General features: G+C 38.1%; 1 protein-coding gene across 46 annotated transcripts in view; it reads right to left on the reverse strand.

Moving 5' to 3' along the window:
• RIMS1 (regulating synaptic membrane exocytosis 1) overlaps nucleotides 1-12,256 on the reverse strand; it is a 477,109-nt gene that overhangs the window by 209,665 nt on the left and 255,188 nt on the right. For all 46 annotated transcript variants that reach the window (XM_077903404.1, XM_077903447.1, XM_077903445.1 and 43 more), the window contains 2 exons: nucleotides 4,625-4,965; nucleotides 281-1,146 (listed from right to left, as the gene is read on the reverse strand). In XM_077903404.1, coding sequence (XP_077759530.1) covers nucleotides 281-1,146; nucleotides 4,625-4,965 — 1,207 coding nt within the window. The remainder of the gene's footprint in view (nucleotides 1-280; nucleotides 1,147-4,624; nucleotides 4,966-12,256) is intronic.

The raw sequence follows: 12,256 nt of genomic DNA on the forward strand, positions 1-12,256 counted from the left end.
AGCATCCATCTTCTGACCTAGTTATGAGTTTGTTTTTCCCTTGGGACGCGAACCGTTCGCGTCTACCCCCAAGACTTTCCCACACACCGCACCGCGGCGTTCACTACCGTCATCGCGTGACACGCTTCAGGCCAGGCCGCACGTTTTACCCCCGCCCCCGCCGCGCGCCCCGGGCTCCGCGCAGGCGCGCCCGCGCCCCCCGCCCCCCGCCCCCCGCCCCCCTCCGGCCGCGCGCCCCCGGGCTCCGCGCAGGCGCGCCCGAGCCCCGCCTCCGCCTTACCTTTCTCGCTGACGCTCTCGCTCTCGAGCTCCACGTCCTCGCAGCTGGTGTACTCCGGCGTGGACACGCCCTCCTCCTCGGAGCTGCTCACCGACATCTGCCGCTTCTTGCCGCCCCTCTTGGACCGGTGCGGCTTGGGCGGAGACGGCCGCACCGACTCGGACTGATCGGAGCTCAAGGAGTCGTTCCGCAGCATGGTCTCCACCTTCTCGCGCTTGGACTTCCTGATGAGGACGGCCGAGCTGGGGTCCAGGCGGCTCTGCTTCCTGAGCGGCTCCTGGGCTTTGGGCTCCAGGGCTTCTGCGGGGACCGGCCCATGCCTGGGTGCCGGCGGGCTGTGGTTCGTGAGCTGCTTGGCGCCCGGCGCCCTGGCTTCCGCGGTCCTCTCGGCCGAGTAGGCCCGCGGCGAATCGGGCGGCGAGGCCCTGGCGGCGGCCGGCGCGCGCTTGCCGGCCTTGCTGTCGGGCGGCGGGGCGCCCGCCTCGGTGCGCGGGAGGGCCACGTCGCTGTGGCGCCGCTCGTGCCTCGCGCGGGACACCCGGGCGTGCATGCGCATCTGCTGCTCCTCGGGCGGCGGTTTCACCGGGTACCGCGCCAGGTTCGGGTCGCTGCGGTACCTGGTCTGGTACTCCTCCTCTTTCCTTTGCTTCTCATCTTCCGCCGCTTTGCGGTCCTCTCGTTTCTCTGGCACGTCCGGGAAGTCCTGTGACCGCCCTTTCTCGAGCCTTCGGCTTTCCCGCCTTTCCTTCCGCTCCCGTTCTTCCACGGCCCCCTCTCCAGGCTGCACGGAGGACTTGGGCGCGCGTTTCCGCTCGCTCTTCTGGGCTCCCTTGCCGTTCTGCTCAGAGAGCCCCGCGGTCTTCTTCCTGTGATACACAAAGGAACGTGAAGAAGGAAAGCACTGCAGAAAGCTACACATCAAGACCAGACCTAAGAAACATTTCTTCGCATTCCACTTCAATCTCTTCAAGTGATTCCTTACAGTTCGACGTCTGATTAAGAAGCGATCTGATAACCACATTAAACCTGTGTATCCGATTAGCTTTCAAATAAAGCTCCTTTACGTTACAGCGTCTTAAGGAACTTAAGCAAGTAGTTTTCACATTTAAAATTCTCCATGAATTAACTAGATGAATAAAGGCCACCAATACATTAATTCAATAAATGAACGAGTTTTATGCTAAATTCTGCTATGAATGAAAGACTTAAAGATATTCTAGATGAAACTAATACAGTTTCATCTAACATAATATACACGGGTCAGTTCAATTCTAATTACATACTTGATATGTATCTGGACAATACATATCGACAATCTTTTATCACAATGGCAACTTTTAAATGTGAATACTAAGCTTGTCCATTTCAAAAATTAAATCTAATAGCACTTCTTTAATAGTACAACGAAAGTAATTTTAACAAGATCATATGCACCCACTTTTAAGGGAGTTGGTTAGGAAAAAATGGCTGAACCTTAGCCTTCCTTTTATCTTCCTTGGGCAAAGATAATAGAAATATTGAAATGTTTCAAATTATTATTCATTTTTCCTCCTTCCCTCCCCCTCCTCCTTTCCCTCTCATTTCAGAACACAGTGTAAAACAAAACAAAAACAAACGCGCACACACACACACACAATAATAGTTTTCTGTTCTATTTTTTCTGCATCCCGTTGAAGGCACTGCAAGGATAAAAGTAAAGGGTTTGGCAATCTTTAAATCCTGTAGATATAGGACTCATTTGCCCCTTTCAGCTCTTTTTTGTACACTGGAGTGCACCTAATTTGGGAAAGTTTCAGCAATTACACCAGAAGTTAGAAAAAAGTAGGGGCCTTGTCTAAAGTGTCCTGACACTATATGGTATACTATGCTATTAAGGTGGGAACAACCTAGGCTTTTTTTTTTTTTTAAAAACCCTGAGACCCACAGAGGGCTTTCGAAGGGAACATCTTTGACTGAAAGTACAAAAGCAAACACCACGCATAAAAATCAAGAAAAAATACAAGATGAGAAAAAGGACAATTTCTATTGTGGGTTATTAAAGTATTAGTTGCGAGGATATACTGTGGGGTTTGAGGAGGAGCTAGTAATGGCGGAAAGAAAAGATAAAGGGTTTCAAATGGGACTGGTAAGCAAAAGAGAATGGTGAATTCCGCTTTAAACATTTAGTTCACATTGGTGTTTTGAAGTGGAAGGGATTTTCATCGGAGGGTGGAATTGTAAGGGTGGCATTGTAGTTTTACAATGTGAGAAGTCTAATAGGAACATATATTACTTATCAAATACAGTTTTTTATAAAAGTGTGACAATTGTACTACAGACATTTAATAGCTCAGTAAGGCACAGGTGATCTTGTTAGAAGTTTATATTGAATCAATTTACTTTCCTTCCTTCCTTTCCTGATAAATGATGCTTACCTTGTAAAGTTCACAGGGGCATTAGAGAAGGTGCTTTATGGGTTAATAGAGTGTCATGCAAATGAAAAGAGTTCTGCAGTCTCTCTGATCTTTGCTTCCCTAAGTACGCCTTCCCTTACCTCTACCTCTAATTATTCCCTTTCCACTAGCTCCTGATGAAGAATTCAGTAGTTCTAAACAGACTGACAACATTCTTTTGCTCTCACTTACCTCCCTGAAGTCACCATCCATCTCTTTTCCTTCTATACCCCTAATGTCTTCAATATTTTAAGTATTTATATCATCAGTAATTTATATAATCAGCAACAGCATTTGTCATATTTTCTCTTTAAAAAAAAAAAACCTTACAGCTCCAAATTTTCTTATTTAAAAGTATCATTTTCTGACCAATCCCAAATTGCACCTTTAATATTTTTATTTTTTAACCCATAACAGTTTGTCACAAAAAGCTTCCCATTACACCTTCACTGAAGTATCTCTGGTGTCCTTTGTGTGTCCTCTCCACATAGTTCAGGTGCACTCATTCTTTGTTTCTGAAATGTCCCATCCTACCCTGCCTACCTACTGTATAATTCCTGGGTATCCTAGAAAGCTTAATTCAGAAGGCACCTCCTCTTTCTGTGGCTCCCAAAGTTTTACATGTATTTTCTAGCTTTGATCAAATTAGCCTCTGGTACAGTTAATTGTCCAGGTGTCTATCTTCCCTAGGATATTGTATGGTGGTCTTCCCTAGGATCTGTCGCAAAGGGACTTTGTCTTAATCATCTTTATACTCTGGTCCCTGGCACAGTGTTTGCTTGTGGTAAATACACAATGGCTATTGGCTTGAATAATAGCTATGTTCACTGAATGCCTCCCATCTGCCAGTTTTTGAACACATGCTCCCCTTTAACCCTTACCACAACCCTGCAAGATGGGTTGTTACTGTCCACTTTGACAGAACCAAAGGACTGGAAGATCTTTGTAACTTTGAAGTCCTTGATGTTATTGTATAGGCTTTGTTTGAAAAGGGGAACCAAGGCCTGACTTGAAGCCAACTCTCCCACCCAGTGGGATGCATAAGGATTATACCAACAAAAGCAGAAAATCTACTCTTAACAATAATAAGGTCCCCCAAACTACCAACCGCATGAAGAAGGGCTATATCCTCCTCGTTAACACTGTCTCCCAGTGTAGGAGCCTCCTGTCTGGTCGTAAATGCATTGTTGAATGAAGGAATCAATCAATTAAATTATCTGATCTTGTTAGCCCATGCTTGAAACCGTAAGTAGCTTTCCATAATTCCTTGGATAAAATCTATAAAATTTAACTTGGCCAAAAGGCCCAGTAAGACTTGGGCCCTGGTACCTAACCAGTCTCCTTTCCCCAGCTCTCCCCTACTCTCCTCCTCAGCTACTCACACTCTTGGTGTGGGCATCATTTAGGTTCTCACATGAGAACTTGTTTCTTCAGTCCACATGCCTGTGCAGATACCTGGAGTGCTCATCTCCTTCTTCATCTGGTTAATTCCTAGTCACTTGTTGAGCTCAGCATAAAAGATATATCCTCAAAGAAGGTACCCATGCACCTTCCACCAGGTCTGGCTCCCTCATATTCTCTCAGAGCATACTTTCCATTAAAGTGCTAATTCTAAAAGTGAATAAATGATCTGAGAGCTTTTCTGAGTTCAAGGTTGGAAGTTAGTATCTCAACTCAGGTGACTTGTTCACATGTGTCAATGTTATGAAAGAAATGCTTTTCAAAAAAGTTCTAAGGATTGATGCAGCATTCTAGAGATAAACAAAGCACCTTAGGACTGTTGTTGCCTTCCAGGTGGAGCCTGAGAAGTAGCACCTCCACATATTCCTTTAAATAGCAGTTAATTCTTGAAAAGAGGTTTGCTCTCAATATAATATCTTGCCTTTTGCTTACAGGGTTAATGAACTATTACCTCTCTCTTGGAGGTTCACTTCTAGACCTGGATGAAACCTGCTTCTGTTCAGGCCCCACAGCTTGCTGTGAGGACTCAGCCCCCTTGCTCCTGTCTGGTTGTGCGCTGGGAGGAGCTGTGTCCTGGGAGGAGGCAGCTGCCGTGCTCAGGGGTGTCTGAGACCGTGATCGCTCTTGGAGCCGTGCTTTCTTTTCTCTTGGTACCTCAGAACCAGCACCTGTAGCTGTATCACTTAGGGTTCCATCCTGACTTGGCTGCTGAGGGCCACTTCCAAAGAACCATGCCCCAGATTTGGTTAAGATTTCTTGTTGCTTTCGACATAAATTGCATACCCACATAACCTATTTAAAGAAGAGAGAACAATATAAATTTTCTATGCCATTTGGAAATAATAATTTATCTTTAACACATTAAAATATCTTATAAGGAAAAGAAAAATGCTTGTCATATGTATACTTATCCTTGCAAATTTCTTGTGACAATGACCCTTGCACAAGTCACAGTCAAGTACATGAATGCCTGGACTGTCACCCATCTGAAACCACAGCATCTCTAGGTTACCAGAGTATTTTCCTGGTGTCGTAACCCTGTGATTCTGAACTTTATTTTACCATGTATCCATCACATTTTGTAGGACTGAATCTGAAGTTTCATTTAAAGTATATGCTAGTAAAAATGTTTTAAGCGGGGTTTGATTGATTAGTAAAATGCTGTAAAGAGCTATGAAATTAATATTTATGTACATAAATCTCAGTGTCTTGAAGGATATAGAAAATATCTGTCTTCTCAAAACTTATGCATTATTAAAGCTGATATTAAAAGATGTTCATATGGGACAAACAATAAAAGGTAGGCACAAAAGAAAAGGTCAAGCTGTATATCTTCTCTAGTTTATTAGTAATAAACTCACCTCAGGTTTACATTATGCTATAAAAGTTTCCACGCACATCTTTACTAAAGCAATAAATTTAGGGCTGGGTTTATTCATATGAGACCACTCCCAATACTGTTTCCACTAGAGATTCTATTTTGGAATAGTCATCTAGAAATACATCTACTGAGAAATTATTAGATTATTTTATCACTTAAATCTATACATCAGCTCTCCTCTTGGTGACATTTAAATGAATGTAATAATGAGGACAACAAAGATAACAAATGATGAATAATGGTAGCAGCAACACTTAGTATACAGAGCAAAAATAGATATCTACAGGCCTATGAGCACTCTTCTCAGATACCTCCAGTACCTCTGTTTGGTGGTGTAATTCCACCTCCCTGCCTCAGTTGTTTTCCTCTGAACACACTTCAGTTTTCCTTTGTACTTCAGAAACAGCACCCACAGGAAAGGCTGCTCATCAAACTATAGGCCCTGGTTTTCACAAATACTGAATCAGTCTCAATTCCTCAAAAATATTACAAAAGGATGAATAAATCCCAGATAATAGTACATGAGAAACAATATTACGGTGGTAAAAGATGAAGCCTTGTTGAGATGGCAAAAAGAAGAAAATGTACGACTGAAAACATTTAGATGAATATGAGAAAAACTACAATGGTAGCTATAAAATTAATATATAAAAGATAAAGTAAGAATAAGAAAAAGAAAAGTACTATGTTTTTAACATGAAAGAGTTCATCTGTATGAAATGTTAAGAGCTGCTACTTTCCAAGCAAGAAAATGCAAATGGATCAATAGTATGGGGAAAACTAAGACTTAAAGATGTTTACTATAAAAAGTTTAAGATTGACAAAGCTTATTAGTTCATTCCTCTACACTTCCTCAGGTCATAAAATGAAATGGACTAGATTCACAAAAGCAGTTAGTTGAATCCCATATGCTAAGATGTTAAACAAGGTAAACAGAGCATTTCATAAGCCTGTAACAAAATAAAGGAAGTATGGAACATATCTGTAATTTAAAATGCTTCCCAAATGAGGTGATATTGAGCACAATGTATCACAATCTCTTTATGTCATAAATAAGGTCCCTCAGAAATTCCGATTCATTGAATACAGTCTTATCAAGGATATCATTATAAGGGCAATATCCCCAGGCCAGGACTTTATGCCAGTGACACTGATTATCCTTCACCCAGACCCTGGATGGGGACAGGTGATATGCTATCTCATTGGTTGCCTCTTTAGCTGACAAAACAGTAATGAGAAGGTCTGAAATCATGCAAAGAAACCAGGAAGAATCTTTGACTACTTTATATTGCTAGGGAGACATGAAATTTATGTTTATTATACTATAAGAAAAATATTATTCATCATCAAAAGTAAGTCCCTTTCCTCAAAATATTAAAGTATATTTAGGATAAATATAAATTTACTTTAAAACATAGGGAAAACACAATAAAATTACAATTAAACAAAAATTCCCAAATGGAGTTAAGTTAAATAAAGAGGCAGAAAGAAACATTAAAATACTGATAAAAAGAAGGGTAAAGGGATGCTGGGTGGCTCAATTGTTGAGCATCTGCCTTTTGCTCAGGGCGCGATCTCAGTGTCCTGGGATTGAGTCCCGCACTGAGCTCCCTGGATGGAGCCTGCTTCTCCCTCCACCTATGTCTCTGACTCTCTCTCTCTCTCTCTCTGTGTCTCTCATGAATAAATAATTTTTTTTAAATGAAGGATAAAGGAGACTCTTCTTTGTGCATCTGAATATTTTCTAGAAAATGTTTATCATAATCTTACTTTGATTGTTTCATGTATTTTTTAAAAGATTTTGTTTATTTGAGAGGGAGAGAGAAAGAGAGCACACACACATAAGCAGGGTAAAGGGTAGAGGGAAAGGGAGAGAATCTTAAGTAGAGTCCACGCTGAATGTGAGCCTGGTGCAAACTCAATCTCATAACGTGGAAATCACAACCAAGAGTTGGATGCTTAACTAACTGTGGAACCCAGGTGCTCCAATTGTTTCATATTTTTTAAGTGTTATAAAAATGGGCCAATGAAAAGTAATTGCCAGATCTGGGCAAGTTCTAAATTTTGAATATATGCAGAATTGCCACAAGAGTGATAAAGGCAAATAAAATGTGGTTATTATTAAATTATTCTTACCATTAAATATTAAAATTCATTTAATTTCATATGAAATAGATTCAAAAGATTACAGTTAGTAGAAGCAACTGCTTCAATATTTTCAAAATATTATTTATTTATTTATTTTCTGAATGTCTCATTAATTTTGTCTGTTTTTAACACTTAGAAAAAAATTTTCCTATGCTTTATTTCCTTGTGCACACATTTTTAAATTTGTATTTCAAAATTAATTATAAGTGTGGTGAATCTATCTTCTAATCTGAAAGCAAAATTAACTCTAAAAATAAAAATATTTTTTATTAAAATACTATCTCCCAATCTCTACCATTAATTATATAAATTACTCTTGCCACAGAGTTTACAAAGAAAAAAGAAACTATTTATACAAGCTGTAAGGAAAATAGATGGCAGTACAATAGAACATTTGTTGTGCCTTTCAACATAGTTCATATCAAACATTTCAGGCATGTATAAAAAATAAGCCAAACAGTTGCTGAGAAGCAATGCAGTTATGTATGTTTACAGATTCTCTTTTTGAATTTAGGATCAAGTATTATGTTTGTCTACTAACGACAGATAATCCAAAACGTGAGATACTAATCCAAAAGTGGGATAGGGAGCCTTTCTTAACTCATTTTTTTTAAAAAGGACAAGACACAAATATTTCTACAAAAAAATGCAATTTATTTAAAATACAGCACACCTTTTTAAAGATCATGCAGGATTATACCCTGATTAAGTACCCCGAGATGTGTTCCAAACTAATCTAAACCAAAGCAAGTCTGTGTAATACCTTATCTTAACAATTTACAGATGTTAAGCAACCAAATACAAACTTAAATGAAAGATTATTGTGATGGAACATGGATTCTGAAACTACATGTCGTACATGAGAAATATGAAGAACATTTGAAAATTTTATTCAGAACTTTTGTACTAACAGCATTTTAAATTCCATTTAAGGAATCCTTAAGAAATACAGTAGACCATTTTATGGCAAAAAAAAATGATTCAGATGCAAGAAATACTTTATATTTGCCTTCACATGAAATTTTTACAGATCCAGACACACAGAGCAGAAGAAATGTGCCTTAGATTTACTCTCAATGATATTGCTAAGGTGATTCATGACAATGAGGTACAGAATTCCTATATTAACACAAATGTGTTGCTTAAAAAAGTCCATCTGAGGTAGTTAGTGCTGTAACATAAAGAATAAATATAAGCAGGAAGATTTTTTAAAAAAAGATTAAGTGTGAAAATATTGGCTTGTATTTAATATAGTATTCAAAGATAGTTATACTACCATTTTGAAAATATGAAAAAGAAAATGGGCTATTCAGCTTTATTATAGATGCTGCATTTTCTGAGTACCTTTACTTATTTTCCTTACTTTATTCAGTAAAGGCACTCACTGAAGCAGAAGGGGGGACAAAATTATCAAGGTGATAGTTCAGCTTTTTTGACAATAGTAGATGAGATTGTAAAAATAATTGATTACTAAGTAGGTGAAAATGAGAGAGTTCTCTGTACTTGTTTCAGCATATGTGTGTGTGTATTTCTCTCCCAGTCTCTTGTTATTTTTGTTACTATTTCATGGGTTTATTATTTTTCCTTTTGGAAGTTTATAAAATACATAAGCAAAGAAGTGACCTGATACATATTAGGTCTTAAGAGAGTCCCTCTGGTTACTGTGTTGAATTAGGCATAAAATGTAGGGAACCAATTGCGGAATTGTTATGAACTAAATTCTAATACTGCTATTTTTATTCTCTTTTGGTTCATCTTTGACAGATATGTTTCTCTATCCTTAGGTTATCTATTTGCATAATTTCGTTGGAGTTACATTTCTTTTTTTATATAGCACAAGACTGAACCATGGGTTTTTTTTGTTGCTGCTGCTGCTGCTGTTGTTTAATCCAAAAATCTTTGTGTCTTAGTAGCATTCAACCACACATCAATCCTTATTTTCTATGTCCTGACTGACATTATGTTTCTCCATTTGTAAAAAGTAAATGCACATGCCTGCACTCCAGATACCAACGCTTCTGCCCAGTAAAGGACTTCAATCCATCACTGACCCCTTCATTTTCCTGTGACTTCAACCTTGCCTTCTCTGTTACTCCTTCCATTTTAGCATATAACTATTAAAGCATATAATATAATCAAAACTTTTCTTTGAACTTATTCTCTCTCTAGTCACTTTTTCTCCATCCTCTGTAAAATCAAGCTACCTGAAAAAAAAGATAAAAAATAAGAAAGAAAAAAAAAAGAAAGAAAGAAAACTACCTGATAAAGTAACTAAATTAATACTTGCCCCACTTCCTTATATCCCCTTTATTTCTCAACGATTTGAGACACCAGTCCCCACAGTTGTATTTAATTATTTTTCATAGACATTAGTGATCTCTTCCATTGTGTTAGTTTCACTTATATACACTGAATATATGGAATTTATGACTACCTTTTGTTGTTGGTTTATGGATATTAGAGATAGTTTCCTGTTCTGGTCTAATCTGACTTCTATCACCTCCTCTCATATTCCTCGATAAAAACTTTCTTCACTCTTACTAAATGTTAATGTTATATAGAGCTCCATTTTTGCTTCTCTGCATTTCTTATGCCAATAGATTCCATGTGAGATGGATATAGGATTTTCATATTTTTATCACAACCCCTCCTGAAAAATATTTTTCAGAAGACTTATACAATGAGTATTTGCTCAGTAAATTGTGTTGATGACTACTACACTAACACAATATTTCCATTATAGAACATGCAAAATAGAAACTGAATGAATGAGATTTAAAAAGTAAATAGCACTTTAATATTATTTTGCATACAAATTGACTATCCTATACTATAAGCTTTAGACTTTAAAATCATAATTTCTAGCTCAGGCATCTAGTAAAATATCGAAAACCATAGTATCCTCTTATCTACTACATACACCCACTTGAATGTAACCTAGGAACCTCAAACTTAAAGGACACCAAACAGAAGTGATTATGTTTTCCATAAAACTTGATCTTGTCCTGTATTGTTTGTCTCAGTTAATAGTACCACCACCCACACGGTCACCCAAACAATTAATCTAAGAATGATCCTAGCTTACTCTCCCCCTAATGATTCATCATATCTTAACTCTGATTTCTGAATATCATGATTCAAACTTGCTTCCTTATGTCTATTCACACTGTACTGACTTATTTGAGGGTGTGATCTTTTCCTATCAAGATTTCTATAACTGACATCCTATCAGATTTCCCTCCTCCTCTTATTGCCCCTGCAATAAATCTTCCAACCCATTTCACATCCTCTAAAATTTAAATTTGACAAAATCACTCTCTGCATTCAAGATATAATTATAATCTTGTTTAGCATACTGAGGTTCTTTCCTACTTTTTCAACCTCATCAACAGCTGTTTCCCACATATACTCCATTCTCCAGTTTTCTCAACAGTATGCAGTTCCCAGAATTTGTTTGAGATGTTTAGCTTTATGACCTCGTTTTTAGGTTCATCCCATACCCAAATGGATTATATACATTTTATAACATCTGCATTTTTCACATCTGATACAGTATTTCATTTATTCACTGATGATATAAAATTTTCATATGTATCATATCTTCCATAGAAATGCATTATGAAGAAAACAAAAAAATTGTTGTGTGCATTTTTTTATAGTATTTCTAAACCTTGGTACCTTATTTTTTACTTTTAATGGCCTAAATTCCTAATTTCAATAATGAAATAAAAAACAAAAGTATAATTTGTGCATATTCTGTTATCATGCTAGGATTCCAAACACTATAATGTCCTATACAACTGCAGAATTTAGACTCATAGACTTCATTATTGTATAATGCCTACAGAATATCTGTATTTATCACTAAAGTGAGTTATTACATTAATGGCATAATGAATGTTTTATGTTGAATTATTCTAAAACCACATTGTCTAAAATAGTGAATAAACCAACATGCCCAAATCCTATAAGAGACTCTTAACTATAGAGAACAAACTGAGGGTGGCTGGAGGGGAAGTGGGTGAGGGATGGGCTAAATGGGTGATGGGGTAAGGAAGGCATTTGTTGTAATGAGCACTGGGCATTATTTTCAAGTTAAATGGAATACCTACCAAGATAGATCACAGGTTGGCCATTAAAAAAAAAAAAAATTACAGAACTGATGTCACATAGCATATATTCTCTGATCAAAACTCAATAAAATAAGGGTGCCTGGGTGGCTCAGTCTGTTAAGTGTCTGCCTTTGGCTTAGGTCATGAACTCGGGGTCCTGGGATTGAGCCCTCCATCAAGCGCCCTGCTTGCAGGGAGCCTGCTTTCCCTCTCCTCCTTGCTCATGCTCTCTTTCACTATCTCTCTCCCTCTCTCAAATAAACTTAAAAAAAAATCCAAAGCTCAATAAAATTAGAAAATAATAACTAAAAAATTCTGGAAATAGCATAATTTTGGAAATTAAGCAATACATATCTAAATATGACAAGGCAAAAAAAATCACAAGGGAAATTAAAATATGTATTGTTCTGGATAATAATAAAAATATAGCCTATCAAAATTT

The sequence above is a fragment of the Canis aureus genome, chromosome 7 (assembly GCF_053574225.1).
Source record: "Canis aureus isolate CA01 chromosome 7, VMU_Caureus_v.1.0, whole genome shotgun sequence".
NCBI lineage: Eukaryota > Metazoa > Chordata > Mammalia > Carnivora > Canidae > Canis > Canis aureus.